The 17580-nt window shown below is 40.9% G+C and overlaps 1 protein-coding gene across 1 annotated transcript; it reads left to right on the top strand.

Annotated features, from left to right (window-relative positions):
* The first annotated feature begins 968 nt into the window (after positions 1-968).
* On the top strand, positions 969-5007 carry polr2m (RNA polymerase II subunit M). Its single transcript, XM_070970224.1, has 4 exons — positions 969-1325; positions 2269-2868; positions 2992-3214; positions 4301-5007. The coding sequence occupies exons 1-4, from the start codon at positions 1216-1218 to the stop codon at positions 4442-4444; spliced, it is 1077 nt and encodes a 358-aa protein (XP_070826325.1). The 5' UTR covers positions 969-1215; the 3' UTR covers positions 4445-5007.
* Positions 5008-17580: the final 12573 nt, after the last annotated feature.

Here is a 17580-nt window from a genome sequence, read left to right as displayed (position 1 = left end):
GACTTTTAGAAATGGTTTGTATTTAGTGTGCAGATAATGTTTTTGCAGGGCTGGTGTTGCCTTGCATTTACACTAAATTGTGTTCACAGGCTTCATAATGCAAATTTGTAGTTGCTTGGTAATAACTAAGCTTTTCCACTAAACCATACAGTGTTTGTTATTGTAATTTTAATACTTTGTGCAGTGAAGATAGACTCATTCAGAGTGAGGCAAGATGTGGTGTTAGAGCAACTGTTGATGATATTGCAAGGAAATTTGTAGAATCACAGAAAAGCTTTCCAACATCTCCAAAGCTGTGTGTAGTACAGCAAAATAAAGAGGTGAAATTAGACATTTGGAAGAATTAGAATCAGTATTTGAAGGACAACGCCTAAAGTGTTAAGTCAGCGATATTAATAAATGAAGTTTATCCAATCCTGTACCTTAAAGTACTTATGATACACCTGTTTCTATTAGTTTATGGGATTTTGATTAGAAGATAGGTTGAGGGTACATGTGGAGAAAACAGCGAGAATGCAGAAAGTTGCAAAATAATAAATCAAAAGAAAACATATTTTTGGATGATGTCTACTGAGATTTTATTCTAGCTGTACAGCTGCAGCCAAAAGTTAAACTGCCTTTGAACTCTGAAAAGGAATAGAAAGGACACAGCTGTAACCCCTTGGTTGAAGCTGGGTCATTGTTCATTGAACTGAGAGAGAAATAGGTTGGCACTGTGGTTGGGAAACATCCGGATGGGAAATGCAGCTATGGAAAATCTGAGACTGTGAAGTCGGTTTAGACTAACTGCACTGGAACTGTCACAAGTTGGAAATTGTCAGACTCGTTGACTTGGTGCTGATGACTACATTTGACCTGCAGAGGGCAGCAAATCACCTTCATTGGCTGAAGAAAAGGTGCGTTACATTATCCTGTTCACTGGGGGCGCCAGAGCTGCACTTCATGTGATTGATTCCCGCTGAAGAAGAAGAAGAAGAAGCCGAAGAAGAAGGAAAACCCCACTTTGAAATGTTATTTGGTGTTGAAGAAGTGAACCTGCCGCCTGTAGAAGTTTCTAAAGCTCTCTGACCATCAAAGAATCAGTTAACAGATGACATTTTAGTCAGGTTGACGTATTTTAAAGTTCGTGTGTAGCGTTAAGTTGCCCTGTTAAACTGAGACGTTGTCTCGTGCTGTTTGTGAATGGCTGTAGCTAGCTGTCACTAGCTAACAGTGATGTCCTCGTCGTGGACAGGGCGCCAGGGACAGGTGGGAGACCTGAGAAACCACAGCAAAGAGGAACTCCAAGAGCTGCTCCTACGACAGCAGAAGATACTTTCTAACAGGTAAGTTCAGTCTGTTAACCCCAATTTCAGCCTCCCGTGTATGTATGTAAGATAACGTACATGCGAGGCATAAACTGGCTTATACGTGACTCAGTGTGGCACTTCCTGCCATACAACCACCAAAGTATCAAAGTAGCTCTGATGTACTTTGATTATGCAGTGTGACAGAGGAGACACAAATAAGATTATTTGTAAGGCGAGCTACTTTACCATGACTGAGCTAAGCCACTCTGTTGCCCGTCAGTGTGTTCCTACAAACAACAAATCATCTCAATATTCAGTACTATCAACTCACTGTAGTGTTTTAAATATGCAGTCCACGACATATGTAAATCCTCTATGAATTGTAAGTTCCAGCATTTAGTTCCAGCCTTTATTGCTGGAATAAGGTGGCTGTAAGTTTGTGTCAGTTTTTTGGACCAAGGGATGGCAAACTTGTTTTAGACAGAACAAAGTGCAAAGCTTTACTATGTTCATGATTCAGAGTCTGCACTACCATGCTGATGAAAAATGATTACAGCATGGCTCAACTTAAATGCAGAAACTGATTCAGATGTGACTAATATGCAATGCACATTTTATTAATGCACACCTTATATGGTTATACAGCAGTCTGGATCAGATTAATAAAATATACAGTATTAGTGTGATTATACAACAATTTAAATGTTGGATGCAACATGTGAAATAATTTAAGCCAAAATACAGATGGGCACGAAAGAGAGAAAGCTGAGTGGAGAAACATAACAAATACACACCTATGGAAGGCATGTAAGTGACTCCACCACCACAATCAAAACACCAGATTAGAGAATAACTAGTGGAACAATGGTGTTTATCCCAATCTGTCTGCATATAATGTTGGTTATCTGTTTATTGTCTCCTATATATGTCTGGAATGATACTTAAAATATAGCATGAATTGTGTTTGTGTTGTTTGCAGTCGGTTAGTACAGACTCTTCCTGACAAAGGGAAAAAAATCAAAGAATTTGTGGAGAACGTGCGTCTTGCCATTGAACACCATGATGAAGAGGAGAGGAGACAGAGCTTGGTATCTGCTGCCAGGACAGAGTTACAGTCCAAGTACCAGCAGGCTTTCACTATGCAACAACGCACTACTCTCAACACACAAACAGCCTCACACCTGAACAGGCAACATGAGGCTTCTGCAGGTGATGTGATGCAGGAGGGGGAAACCTCACCTGCCTCAGCCAAAGTGCAGGAAAACAACACTTTGGATGACCAACAAGACCAGTTCATCTCCACAGCGGCTGCTGGTGAAACCATGGAGACGGCTGCTGCTGGGGCCTCTCTGAAATCTGATCAGACAAAAGAGGGTGACCTTGTGGAGGCCTTGGAAAGGGTCAGACTGTCTGAAGCTAGCACTGGTTTCAGTAGTGAGTCCAAAGACCCATTAAACAGCACAGCAAGAGACAATTACTTTCTCAGACAGCAGATACCAAAAAAGCCTCACTATATAACTGTCCTGGAAAAAACAGAGAAGACTTCAGCTCCCAGGAGGCAACAATTCAAACCAAATCAGTGAGTGGATTTTGTTTCATGATGTGATGATTACCTCTGTAAGCATAAATAATTGTCATTTTGCTTTCTTTCATAGAGCTTATCAGTCATTTGTGAATAACACTTTCTCAACTGTGTTTCCAGACTGCCCCACAAAAGTGACATCTCTCCCTCAGGATCCTCCTCACCCAGCCAGTCTTCTGAAGGCTCCTCACCGCTTTCTGCAGAGGCCAGGAGGGAGCGGGACAGAAAACACCTGGATGACATCACTGCAGCCAAACTCCCTCCTCTTCATCACAGTCCAGCCCAGCTTCTGTCTCTGGAAGAGTCAGCCGCCCTCCTGAAGGAACAAACCAAGAAGCAGCTCGTAAGTGCAGCTGAGTCCTCCACACACTTGTCCTTTACATACAGTACATATTTTAAACTGTGGACAGATTGACAGGGTCAGAAATTTCCACATGCTAGAGCAAATTTTGTCTTTGAATAAATTAATCGCTGAATGCCTCGGTGACAATCAGGTATTGGGGAATTACAAAGATTTGGCTGGTTTTCAGACCAAATACAGCCTGGTGTTAAAAAACGTAAGAGGCAGCACTGGTGCTGGTGTGCTGCTTCAGGTACTGTCGAGACATGACATTAAGGTCCAGGAAATCCAGTTTGGGTAACAGATATATCATTTTGAGAGCTCATCTGATGGCTAAACTCTGCACAGTGTTTAAATAATGAGAGAAGATGTTACTGCTCTGTTACTCGCAGTATCTTTATCAGCATCATTTTATGTATAGTTGCGATTTAAATAGGAGAAATGCAGTGTTCAGATATCAAAGTAATAACTAGAAATGTGCTCTTGCATATATTTGGCTGGTCATGATTGCGCCTTACTGGATGAAGCTGCATTGTGGTCAAACTAAATTTGGGCAGGGTCCCCTATTTAGCTTGACGACCCTGTGTTTTTTTTGCTAGAGCCCTTATGTATTCCTTATGACATTCCTGGAATGAATGAGAGCGCTGCATTGTTACACAGAGTGCTGCAGTGGTTCTGAACGCAACTTTAATTTTATACAGTAAACAAAATACCTTTAAAAAAACATAAGGTGATATGTTCTGTGAAAAAGAAGAAGTATTTTTATGTATTTTACCAGTGATAAGTATTATTTACAGGTCTTTATCTCATCTTATCAAATGTGGCATTAAGTCCATGTCGGATCCCTCCATCAGCTCTAGGGGGCAGCATTCAGGCAGTGCAGGCATCAAGTATCACTTCACATCCAAAGTAATGACTTAAGAGCCAGACGTCAAACAGTGTGCTGTTGTCAACTGTTTAGCTTATTGTCAGTCCTACTTTTGTTGAGGGTTTAACAGCTATGGCTTTACTGCTTTATGATAATGTGCTTGTTTTCTGTTTACCAGCCTATTCATGTCAACTTTTTCTCTGTGTTGTGTTTAATTTCAGGAGCTGCAGGCCAAGCTGGCAGCCCAGAAACTGTCTGAGGGATTGAAGATTTCTATGGGGAGCTACACTCCTGACAGTGGCCCCATGGCTGCCTACAGAGAGGTTCACGATGAAGGAGCCCAACTCTCCTCAGAGGAAGATTGATCCTGGAAGGCCAGAGCTGGGGAAACCAGTGTGACCTTGGCCCTGAGGGAACCAGGCTTTGGACCTTGCAATCAGGACCCATCAAACAGGATTTTCCCTCCAAGGACATGAATTCTTAAGAGAGGCAAAGGGTCTTTGCATGGTGTGAAGGCATAGTTGGTATCCCAGACCCAGCTCAGGAAACTGAATGGCAGGTTGAGAAACCAGCTTACTTAGTTGTCATTCAGTTCGTATTGAGTGCAGTTGTTTTAGTGTCCTGCTGGAATAATAAGACCTGCTGTTGACGAGGAGTTTTAAATGCTACATTTTAAGCATGTATCACAAGGAAGTGTTTCTTGTCACTGTACAGAAACTGGTGATGTTATGGCTTTTTGAGCCTGAGAGTATTGTGCTTTGAAATTTGTATTTGAGCATTTTAATAATCACATGCACTTAAAGCTCATCAGAAGGTGGAGCAGATTGTTTTTCCACTATTGCAGTTTTATGCAGAAAATAAACATGAGCCTGCGGATAGTTGTGCCAGAGGTTACTGTCACAGAATTGAATAAATACATTTGATTTCCAAAATGGTTGTGTTTGTGTCAAGTTGACAGTCCATCTTTTCCATAATGGATGAAAATGGATCTATAAGACATTCTTTAGGTTCTCCTCTCTAGTATGAAACGGCTCACTGATGAGAGCATCAGGAGGAGAGGTGAGTATGAGGGCTGAACTGAACCCTTAAGACAATCTATTGTGTGTAACAAGAGCACAATCTCTGAATTGCACATCTTTATTAAATGTGAAAAAAGTCCATTGCAAATGAAGAGTATTATACTGTGTCATATTTAATGAGCTCAACACAACTCTTAAATGTAAAGTCTAAGGTGAGTAAGACTTCCACTGTTCCCTGCTGAAAGAGAGTCAGAGTGTCAAGTCTAAAATAAACGTAAAGCTTTTAATGCACCGCAAAATTGCGCTTTAAGTACAGCAGGAGGTTATGTTCTGTTTCCTCGATGCGGATGAATTAAGTTTCACTCTTTTCTGAATATCAAATAGAAGCAAACTCTTTTATTAGTGAAGCCGTGGTCAGCTGCAGGCACTGATTTTCTAAAATCCTCTGAGATGTTATCAAGCAGGGGTCTGTGACACTTGATAAGATTAATGCAGGGTTAGTGAAATATTGAAGCTTGATGGCTGAGACATCTGGACTGCATTTGGATCATGTTGTTGCTGGGAATGGCAGGCGATGATGGGACGGCAGCAGGCTAATGCAACATGGCAAATACCATTTCTCAACTTTGTTAATGGTGTGGTAGATAAGAAGTGCCAGCTACGTTCAGCATCTTTCCAAACTGCCTTTCCCATCATCTGTCTTCAGGCCGCAGGCCATCTTAAGTCAAACAGCCCGATTCCGGGATTTTAATGAGGAAGAAAGAAGGCACAGAGGTACGTTTTGGGGGAAATGAGGGTGGGTTCATGTCGGTCAGAGTCTGGTGGTAGATGCTCCTTGATAACCTTTGGTAATTTTTGCTGAGGCATTGGTGGGGGATGTTTTTTTTTTTTTTTTTTTTTTTAAAGCCATCTGATTGCTGTGTATTTAGACACTGTATCTGATGGGCTCCAGAGTGGCCCTGAGGTGACGTCCAATAACAAATACATGAGCACGCTCCACAGAGGATCCTCATTGTGCTGGGATTAATTACAGCCTACCTTGCTTAGAGAAATTCAGAGACTGTTACCAATTATGGGGCACATTTTTGCTGTAGCTTTTCTCTGTGGTATCTGGCGTCAAACCTAACTCTGAACGTATGTTGATGTTGTTGAGGTGGAACCAAGCACACACTCTACAGTCAAAGCTTTTTTGTGTTGTCCATTGATGATGAGGTTGTTTATACTTCAACTTGAATCCCAGACCCCTGGTCTCAGATTAATAAGCTCCTCATGAAGTAGTCTGCAAGTGATTTGCTCCAACTCTGAGTCCGAAATCACACGTCTCGCGGGAGTAGAAATAATTTGCTGTTTGGGAGGGGAAACTGGAATGTGATTTCAAAACTGCCTCTTCAAAGACCAGTCAGCTCGGCCTTAAATTAGATATACAGCATGATGTATAGACTGGCGTTAAACTCAAGTTAGGCCTTCAGCAGAATGATTGGATTATATCTGCCAGGTTACAAAGTCTGAGGTCATGCTTTTTCCATTCTCTGATGTTTTTGTCATATTTTTCAGGGTACATGAAGAGATGAAATAATGCCGCACGCAGCAGCTTTCTGCAGATACGGTTACAGCCTATCTCCTCATCCCAATGAGAACCAGCTCTCCCTCCTCTCACCGCGCTTGCAGTAAGACGGCAATGTACAAATTCAAGAAGTTAAGTAAAAGTACACAAGCATTTTCTTCTGAATGAACTAAAATATCAAGTAGAAATATTTGTTTGTGACTGATATACTGTGTTATTATATCTGATACTATTAGATTGTAAGCAACATTTTACTGTTGTAGCTGGCTGAGGTTGAGCAAGTTTTAGCTCCTTTATAGACAGTTTGCTAGTTTAGTTCATTGATTCCCAAAGAAGGGGTCAGGCTCTCTTAGAGGCAGTAGAAAAATCTTTACAGCCTTTTTTTTTTTTTTTTTTAAAGATTGTCATATATTTTAAAGTGTTAAATCTTAATTTGAAAAGTAACTAAATAAGTAAATCAGTTAGATCAAAGTTTAGTTATGAAATGTAGTGGAGTAGATGTATAAAGTAGGCTAGCATAAAATGAAAAGACTCGTACTTTCGTACAGTACTTGAATACATGCACCAAACTTTTTAAAATATATTATTGACTGACATTTTTAAATGTGTTTTGTTAAGGTCAATATATGGAAGACAAACCTCACAGCAGGCTGCAGCAAGTCAATGTGGCTCATTTGTGTTTATCTCAAGTGTGAAAGCTGAACAAATGTTTTATATGCAAATGGTGTGAGCTGCGAATGAGAAACAGCTCATGTGTCTTCAGCTCATGTGGATGTTTTGTGTTCTCTTGACGCGACGACGGGGAAAGTAAATACCTTCCTGATAGGACTGTGCTGAGGTCTCCAGTTATCTCACCATGAAACGTGTGTGAGAGGAAGCTCGCACATAGTTCATGTCATGACTGTCGACTGTCTGAGGAAGCATGATATGTGGCTGCAGCATTCAGCCCTGCAGCTGTCTCACCAGTAATGTAGATAGGAAAATACTCACCGACTGTGGGTGAATCTGACAGAGGTGTCTTGAGGTGTCATAAAACATGGTCACGGGAATGATTTATTGCATTTCTACATTCTTCAGATTAAGTTCTCTTTCTTTGTTTTTTAACACTCATGGCTATTTTTTGTGTCATGTGACTGTGGTTAGAGTATTTTCTGTGATTGCTTGTCTGTTAAATACTCAGACACTGGCGTTACAGTATATTAGAATCAGACTGTGTTCTGCTCACTGGAGGCTGAACTGTACCAGCTGTGTTACAGAGATTTGGTACATGCCGGTGTGGATGCTCACCACAGTTTCACAGAATTTTGCAGATTTGCAGACGGTGCATCTTTGCTTCATATTTTTAACTCTATCTTATCTCACTGAGACTGTTGATGCTAACATTTTTATGTTGCTGCTGCCTCTCCAACAAAAATTGTAAATGGTCCTCCAGCAGCAGAGAAGTCACCCAAAACAGTATCTCAAGCCGATCAGTATCCCTGTTCACTGCAACATCCTGTTACACAAAGATACCTGTTTGTAGCTCCATACACTATTCCTTCCATCACTGTTACAACTCATACTACATAACGGTAATTATTACCAATTACTACACAGCAGGGATGTATACAGTATTTTTGCCTAGAGAGTTCCAGGTCTCTGAATATGGCAGTGATCAATGCAGCACAAAACTGCTAAAGTGCAGCACTGCAGTAAGTGGACTTTGTTATGTTCCACATCTGGATAAGGAAGAGTTCCACATATCAAATGTATGCCTCATATGTGGTTTATCATAAACAAAATCATTACTATGAATATGCATAAGGGTAACAGTTTGCTGTCCATTTCCTCCACATACCAGCTTTCATCAGGCAATCTCAAAGTTTTCAACCATTAACTGTCTGTGACTGCGGTGAGTGTGTGTGTGGCCGCTGGCAGCCATATCCAGTGTGTGTTTTTGTTTTTACACATGGTAAACTGTTGAGTGTGAAAGTCTCAGCTGCCCTGCCTTAATTCACACTTTCAGATGTCGTTTAGAGGAAAAGCCCCTGTTTTACACCCTTCTCGAGAGACTTTTCTTCATCCTCATCCTGTCATAATTAATAGGATTTAATAGGTGTAATCAGTAAGGAGTTGAGTTTCTATTTCAGAAGAGAACATGTGCTTCTAATAATCTGAAAAGCTCAATAAAATGCACATGCACTGTTATGTCATGATACACTGCTGTTTTGATGATAAGACAGAGTTTAGTTCTTGTTTTTACACCAACACTTTCTTCTTCACTGCTGAACCGACTACCAGGTTTAATGTAACAGCCGTAAAGCAGCGCTCAGAGGTTCAGTGACAAAAGAATGTCACAACACAAGCATTATGTGTTTCCTTTTCCTTGGCACAATGTTTACAGTTCAAAAGCCATAAAACTGACCACAAATGGAAAAGGCATGGTATAGCTGTAATGAGTTATCCTTGTGTTGTTGCGACTTGTAGCAGATGGACTACGTGTTTATTTTAACTCTCTGCAGGCAGTACTCATAGTCCAACACTGGATGGCAGTAGTGTATCTTTGTTCTTTGTCGAAGCAACCTGACTTTTTATTCTCATGACAACTTCTCATGCTACATCTTTAAAAAGCACTTTTACTGACATAACATCCACGCTGATACTCCCGTCTATGGATGCAATTTGTCATCGTGTATATTTTCAAGCTTACGCTGGATTTTTTTTTGCTTGAGTCACTATTTCTGAGGACATGTGAACGATCAACAGCTTATTCATGACAAAGAGCTAAAATTACTGCTTGATTCCAGATAGTGAGTCTCCGTGTTTCAGTGGTAAATGTCCCAGGTGAGGCCACCTGGCTGCTCCACCCAGATAACAGCAGCTCTCAGGTCAGTCCTACAGTACATCACTCCCTGCGACCGGAGATTGTACAAATATGATTTGGATACATCTGTGCCTGAAAGAACTCCCACATCTCTGCTTGGAAAGCTTTGCATAACAATTCTGAGGCACTAGGAAGAAAGGGCGGAGAGAGGGAAAGAGAGTGAGAGGAGGGAAACTAGGGGTAAAATGGGTTGAGGCCCGTGATGCATGGTGTGGGCCAAGAAGCTGCCAGCATCCCAGCCGCTCCATGTCTGGCCTGGCACAGCATTAAGCAGGCTGTTTTGGGGCCTGTCAAAAGCTCATCACGGCAAGGAAGCCGTCTCTGTGGGGATGCTGCGGGGGTGCCAGGGCCCGGCAGGGGGGAGAAACCAGAGACCCTGCCTGGCAGCTTGGCCATAATGAGGAGGAAAATTCTTATTCTTGTATCCCCATTAATGTTACAACAACAATGCACTTTTGTCCAACTGTTTTCCCCTGTTCCTCAAGCATTTTTACACCACACATTTTCTTTGTTTGTGCCCCTCATTTTGTATTTAGTGAAATTTGATCCCTAAATATTTTTTTGATAAATTATGCCAGAAGCATCCATACTGAGATAAAAGTACTAATTAAGGTTATATTTGTTGATACGTCCGTCCTTCCTTTCCCATTATCTGACGCCCATGAATACAAGTGGAAAAGACTTTTGATTATCTCTGTGCTGTGTACTCAGTTATCGGCTGGTGGAAGGATTGTAAGACTCTGGGTAATCATGCAGAGTACCAGTGTGTTAAGGTATAATTTGTTGGCTGGTGTTGTTTGTGACATCAATCCAAAAGCTCTCCAGAAACAAGGGCGGACCAAAACAACATAATATTGTCTTTCATTGCTGCTCGAGTGAAATCATGCCTCTTGATTTGAAGTAACAAGCACCAGAAGTGTAAATTCAGCTATTTGGAGCTCTGCCAAACAAAACCTCTAAAATATACAAAGTGTTGATGCCAAATCTCTTTTTTGTGTTGCAGGTGTGAAATAAATCCGTAAAGGTGTTGGAAATCACTGGCTGGCGAAAGCTGAAGGACAGCTCAGTTTGCTTCCCATGCTGACCAGGCAGAGTCTCACAGCCCTGGTGAGTCAGTGTAGTACAGCTTTCTGGGCAATTCCTACTTGTTTGTAAAATTATGTTCATAAAGTCTGTATTGCACAGTTAAGTTTGGCCCTGGGTCTTGTGTCTTACAACAATAGTAAAACTGTGCAGTAAAAAAAAGAGGCAGAAATCCTCCCCAGTCCAACAATTATGGGGCCTCTATATGGAGTAGTTGGCTCGTTTATATGCTGTAATGTTGTGACCATTCCAAGCCCAGTGGCCAGGTGTTTTTGATTGCACTATAGCACGTTGGAGCGCAGACTCTGCAGCACAGCTCTGGCCCCACAGGATGGTTGGATAGGAGTATGATAAACCAGAGGAGACTGAGTGGGAGTGGGAGGCCCAGACTGTTTTCCTTATTTATTCATTAATGTTTTGTTTTCTCTGAGAGAAGCTGTCAGACAGACAGGCAGCTCCACCCGCTTATTAGATGACTTCCTTCACTGTGTAAATATCTTCCAGCTGAGATTCAACATTTTAGTGTGCAAAGTGTTTTGGATGAACTACAAACAAAGACAATGTGGGACTTTACTGCACAAACAGACAAAATTCTGGTAGAATTGGTATAATCACTGTTCCAGGCGAAAAAAGATAACAGGCTAGACACAGCAATAACTTCACACTCTGTTCTAAACAATCTCTACTTTCCAGTTTTGATTGTTGGGGTGTCTCCCTACACCCTGCCTTGAAAATCCTCCGCTAAGCATTATACAAAAATAAAAGGACCCAGTAAACGGTTAACAGTTAGTGTTAGCTGTGGAGAGATGATATGATAGTGTCGCCCTCTGGTGGTGGCCTTTCTCCCTCAGAGAGAGGTGGTTTAAACCCTCCATGTAATTAGAGTAGAAAAGAGCAAAATAACACAAACAGTCAAACAAACACACAAGCTCCCAGTTTTTATTATACATCCAAACCACAAATTTACACATTAAACCAAAGTGAGCACATTGAGCAGAACAGTTCAGTTAAGCTTCTGTCGCCCCTCTCGTGTTCATTGCCAGTGAATTTCAGTGTATATGTTTGTAAAAAACATCGATCAACCCTTATTTCACATCTCATTACAAATCCTTCGTTGAGCACAGCTACTCTGAAAAGTACCCCACAGTGACTGCACCATGTTATCCTGAGGCAACGAAGAGAAAACCCCGTCATTATATATATCAGTGTAACAATATGTCAGTATATGTGATTTTCTGTTGGTGGAAGGCAACTGTATTCAGTACAGGCTTAAATTAAAGCTGTCAGGCACTTTGATGTCAGCGATGCCGTCAGCACTCCTCCAAACGACAGAGCAGTGGGTGCAGTGGGTGTGATATTTGTGATCTCTGAAATGAAAACTGAAATTCTCTTTACATCACAAATGTCCCACCAAGTTACCAATCAAATACTGAGATTCAAAACAACTTGACCCCATTTACATTCCTCCTGACATAACAACGCATGTGTGATAGCAGGCAGAGGATTATTAATTTCTATTGAGGGTACAGTGTCATCTACGCAGTCACTCAACTAAATTCATAAAAGCTGTTTGTCTTCCTGTTGCTCTTTCTTCTTTGTCAGCATAAAACATAACAACATTACAAAGAGGACCATGACCAATGAAGAATGTATCACACTCTGGCAAACATGTCCAGGCTGCAGATGGTCCTGGTTGACTTGTGTATACGTCCCCGTCTCAGCCGCTACAGGTGCCACAGCACAGACTAATGAAAAGCAGAGTGTGGTGGAGAAGAGGATGCAGGCAGAGGTAGAGCAGAGATCAAGGCGGCGTCGCTCTGTGACATGTTTTACATGCTGCTTCTTCAGGCAGGTGCTGGTAGTCAGACTGTAGCTACAGTGTGACCCTCATGGTCTCCTTGTTCTTTTTAAGTTTGCTCATGTTTGGGGATTCAGAGAACACACACACACACACACACACACACACACATTGTATTTTTATCACTTGTGGGGACATTACATAGACTTACATTCATTTCCTGGAGCCTTACCCTAACCCTAACCACTATTTGCCTATTCCTAACACTGTACCTAACCTAACCTTACCTAACCCGTAACCCTATCCTCAGGGACCTGCATTTTGTCCCCATAAGGCAGGTGAGTCCCCACAATGCACAATGACTGTGTAAACAGATTTTTATCCTGTAAACAGGTTTTTATCCTGTAAACAGATTTTTATCCCCACAACGTGATAAATACCAGGTCTCTCTCTCTCTCTCTCTCTCTCTCACACACACACGCACACCAAATTATTTTCTTGCAGTCACTTTTTTAAAAAGCTCAGACTGACGATATAGCTATGTAAGTATAAAAATCCTGCTGAGGTTAACATGTCACTGACCTCATGTCAGAATCAGATTCCGGTTCATTGCCAGGTACGTTTTCACACATGTGTCTTGGTATATTGTTGCATAAAAATAAACAGTACAAGAAAATGTAAATAAAGATGAAAGCAAGTACTGCAAGTGAAGAAGCATAAACAGAAAACTGGCAGTAACATGAAAAATATTACAAAAACAATATGTACAATATGTGAGCTGTGCAGTTTTGGGCAGGAATGTGCAAAAGTTCACAGTCTCAAGTTTAAAGAATATTTACTCACAGCAAGACAGCGTCCAAGAGATGTGTGTGAGTGTGACGCATTGATTCAAGTGTGTAGACTGCTACTGACGTCTGCTAATTAAACAGGAATTATTTTTTCAACTCAAGTGATGGCAGTGGTGGGTAGTGGTGTTGTGCCGGACCACATTATATCAAAAGATGTATCCAATATTTTGTCCTCGTCTCATGTATGTAAATGGGGTGTCAACAAAAACTGAAAACACGAAGTCATGGTAGAGCTGTTCTATTGGAATGTATTCGGTTTTACAGTCTTACCTAATAAAGTGGCCGCTGTGTACAAATCTTGTTTAGCCTGCTGGGTGATCTTTAATGGCTAATGTTTAGTGCTTAACTTAGTGCTCACGTTCAGTTCTTAGTCCTATGTTGGATATATGAAGTTTTTGAAATGCCAGGTCGTGACAAACTGCTTTCAAGAAGTCTTTTCTACTTTTTTGAGTCAATAACTAATACTACATTAATGTCTTTTTTATGAACTTCTTCTCACAACAGGTGCTCTGCAGTGCCAGTGCAGCTTGTTGTCTTTTTGAACATGCTGGTCTGGAGGTGATGACTTTCAGGTCAGACACATGCTGGGAATAGGCCGTGAATGTAACATGACTCAGCTTTGCCATCACCTTTGTAATTTTGATGTCATCCGCTTCAAAGTCCTATTTCATGTGTTTCTTTTCATTATTTATTCATACCTTATTCCTCACACACTGAGTCACTAGTCATGAAAATGTCCTGGGAGTCATTTCTCCAAACTGTGGGATCTCAGTCTCTCAAGACATTGTGAAACATGTTTACCATGATTCAAACAGCTTGAAGGCTGAATAGCGTCTTTTCTTAGCTCTTCCGTCTGTTCTAATGAATGTCCATATAAATATAATACAGATATATAAAGTCAAAATGATTTTCTGTGGGTGACATTAAAGATGCAATGTTTAAGATATGGACAGAAATGTTGAGGTCATAAACATTAAAAAAATTAACAAAAATTATCATCATCGTCTGAATGTGAAATTTATGTCAAAGACATCTATGCATTGTGTGGCAGAGATATCTACTGAAGTTAGCATGCTAACCAGCTAGCCCAGACTCATTCTGTCTTGTAATACCACTTTGTACCTCAAGAGGTGATAGTCTGAAAATACAGGCCCGTAGTTTCAGCTGAGAAATGTATGTGAAACAAAGTCAACTCAAAAAATGTCAAGAAAGGAAATATTCTAACACGTTGCTTTAAGTTTCTCCCTTTTATTCCACTGAGACAAGCTTCATTGCCTTATTAACTCACCGTAAAACACACTTCGTTGTGTGTTTTACATCAAAATAAAATAATTGACCCTGTCAGCTAATAGGATGCTAGCTGCACAGTAACTGAGCTAAGGAGCTCGGGGCAGCAAGTAGCTACAGCCAAGGATCACTACACCAAAGTGTATCTCTGGTTACTCTGGTGAAATGCTGCCCTCTTTTTGTTTGCAGTGACCTTTGACAGGTGGTCATAACCTCCACGTTGTACTTTTAAAGGCTCTGCACACCCACACAGTTGTTGGGTGGAGCTGTGATGGCACAGCCAAACCATCATCTTTCCCTAAATCGATGTTTAAGTTGTGTCCCCATTTGTTTGCTGTATAGTGCAACATATCTATCATCAGTCATTTGACATTATTTGAACAATCTGAGGGTGTGGAGTTATGGAGAGGTGATACCTCTGCAGCTCCTCATCTCTGCTGCAGGCTGGCAGCTTGAGGGTACAATAGCTGCTACTAGCATAACACACCTGAATCCTCTGCTGAGCTGCCTGTGGTCTAATTGCGTTGTGGGTAATGTGGGCTGCAGGTTTGGACAAGGAAGGACAATTGTTTTAAGTGTCTTCTATACAGGAGACAGTGAGTGCCATTTATGAATGAGCAAAGAATCCAGACAGTCTGAATACCCCCACCAAAAGGGTCAACCACACAGTCAGTGTGGACCAAAAACAAAACAATGAAGTAAAGGAGGATAAAGCTGTAGAGCTGCAGAGTCAGGTGTTAACTCTCAGGAGGTTGGACAGTATAAGTGACCCTTTCTCACAGTTGCTTCAGTGTCAATATAAAACCTAAGGCTAATGTAGGGTAATACTTTTTAATATAAATATGATGGATTTATAAAGTAAAACTGCATAATGTTAACTAAAAAGACAGACAATATAAAATTAAAGAAAGAAAGAACACTTTGTCTCCAGAAGGCGCCCATTGTGAGGAATGTATACTGAAGGAAACCTCAGACTCACCCTATCTAATCCCAGTGGATATCCAGTTTCCCTTTGGCCTTGCAGGGGCGATGCTCATCACTGCTCAACGGGCTCATATAATGTCTCACAGCAGTTTTGGACTCAAGGTGCAAGGCAATCACAATTCTAACTATGTTGCCCACGTATGATATAAGTAGGGCAGGCTCTCTAAACACACATTTTACGTCAAACTTGCATGTGAAGTGAGGCTGGTACGTGCTTGGAACAGCTCTACACTATATACAAGTGGTCCAGCTAACTGCACTCAGCAGCCTGATCTGCACAGTCTCATTTCACTGGCACACACCGACATACTAACCCAAATTCCCTCAACAGATTATTATATTTCCTCCCTGTTTTGGTGTCAGGGAGCTTTTGAAAGAAAAGTTTGTTCAAGTCTCATTGATTAAGAGTGATTTTGTTTTCTCTATATTCTGTAGAGATCTCATAATGTTATCACACTTAATTCTTTGTTTTGATAGATAAATGGCATTTCAGATTACACTGTACGATGTTACACATGACGTAGTGCATGTTATTCTATTTACATATGGGATTGTACTTCATTCATTTACTCTCTAATCTATCCTATGTTTACACGTAGCAGGGTATTTTGGAAAACGGATATTTTGGCCCCTCCGTTTTCAAAAATAACATTGTGCACACAATATCGTTTTCAAGAATGTTGTCGTTTACATGAACCCGGATAAATATGCTGTCGGGCGCCATCATAACTACAGTATGCCGAACCTATGGGCGCGAATATAAAGAAGGTCGCTCACATGATGTTAAGTATTCAGTCGCATGTTGTGACGTTTCGGAAACAAAAACGCAGTTTAACCCAGTTTACACGTCAACACATCACCGGCGTTTTCAGAAATCTCCACTTTGGCCGGAGTTTTTACAAATGATCGTTTTCCGTGAAAAAACACTGTTTGTGTGTAAACGAAAGGCCAAACCGCATTAAAACATACACATTTTCCCTAAGTGTAAACGTAGCTCTAGATGTTTCTCACAGCACATGTAGGTGCAGTTAATGACATTAACGATGGCTGCGCTCCATATATCTGCTCTGCTGCCAGGGTCCTGCTATTGTGCATGCTGGCTCGCTAGCATGGCTTACTGGGGCACCTAAATGGAACAGAGCCATCATTAATGTTATTAGTTACACCTGACAAGCAAATTGTCTGCTGTGAGAAAGATCTATATTAGTGGCTGTGATCATTTCCAGTTTGAGCTGCATGCTCAGTGCTGTGTCAGGTAGAATTTACTTAATGAATCTGGATTATGTATCTCCATTGACTCCACTGACCCCCATAGGATCAAAACTGGCTCATTTCTCATTTGGATTAGAGAAAAAAACTAATTTACTGGCTGATCTATAGTTGACAGCAATCCAAAGAGAATAAAAACCTTCAAGGAAAACAAGATGTTATTATAACTTGGGTTTTATTAACAGAGCTCTGGCCAACGGTTCCATCGTTTATGATAACACAGATATATTTTCATATTGCCCATGGATCATATGACTAATAAGAGTTGCTTGTAGTGATCAAACATACAGAGAATTATTATCTGACTGCAGCTCCCCTCAGCTCTACAAGCTTTGAGCTGGCTTTGTTTTTTCTGCCCACAACTTTACTGTTTTGGTTCCCTCTTACTGATCCCATTCACATCGTTTTATGCCCCAGTAGTAGTTTAACTAAAAAAAACATCTAAAAACCAAAATAGTTGGTGAAAAATTTTGCAGCATTTAGCAGCCAAAGAATCAGTCTGGCATTTTCACACAACTTCAAATGAATGCTAATGTTGCTGTGTGTCCATTTGATATTCTAATAGTGTCACTTTGAAAGGTGAAACTATGTCAGCGTTGTGTTCACAGCTTGTTATAGATGTCCCTAAGTGTCCCAGAAAAAAAGTTATTGCAGTTTTAAGTATCTATTAAAAGGTTTATTGTATTATTTGTTATGGAACATGGCTAAAATCGGTTTAACAAGGCAACAGACGGTCAGATGATCAGACAGGTTGTAAACAGACCAACAGCTTTGCTACTTGATTTA

This window comes from Chaetodon trifascialis, chromosome 1 (genome assembly GCF_039877785.1).
Source record: "Chaetodon trifascialis isolate fChaTrf1 chromosome 1, fChaTrf1.hap1, whole genome shotgun sequence".
Classification (NCBI taxonomy): domain Eukaryota; kingdom Metazoa; phylum Chordata; class Actinopteri; order Chaetodontiformes; family Chaetodontidae; genus Chaetodon; species Chaetodon trifascialis.
This window is presented reverse-complemented; position numbering and strand designations above follow the sequence as displayed.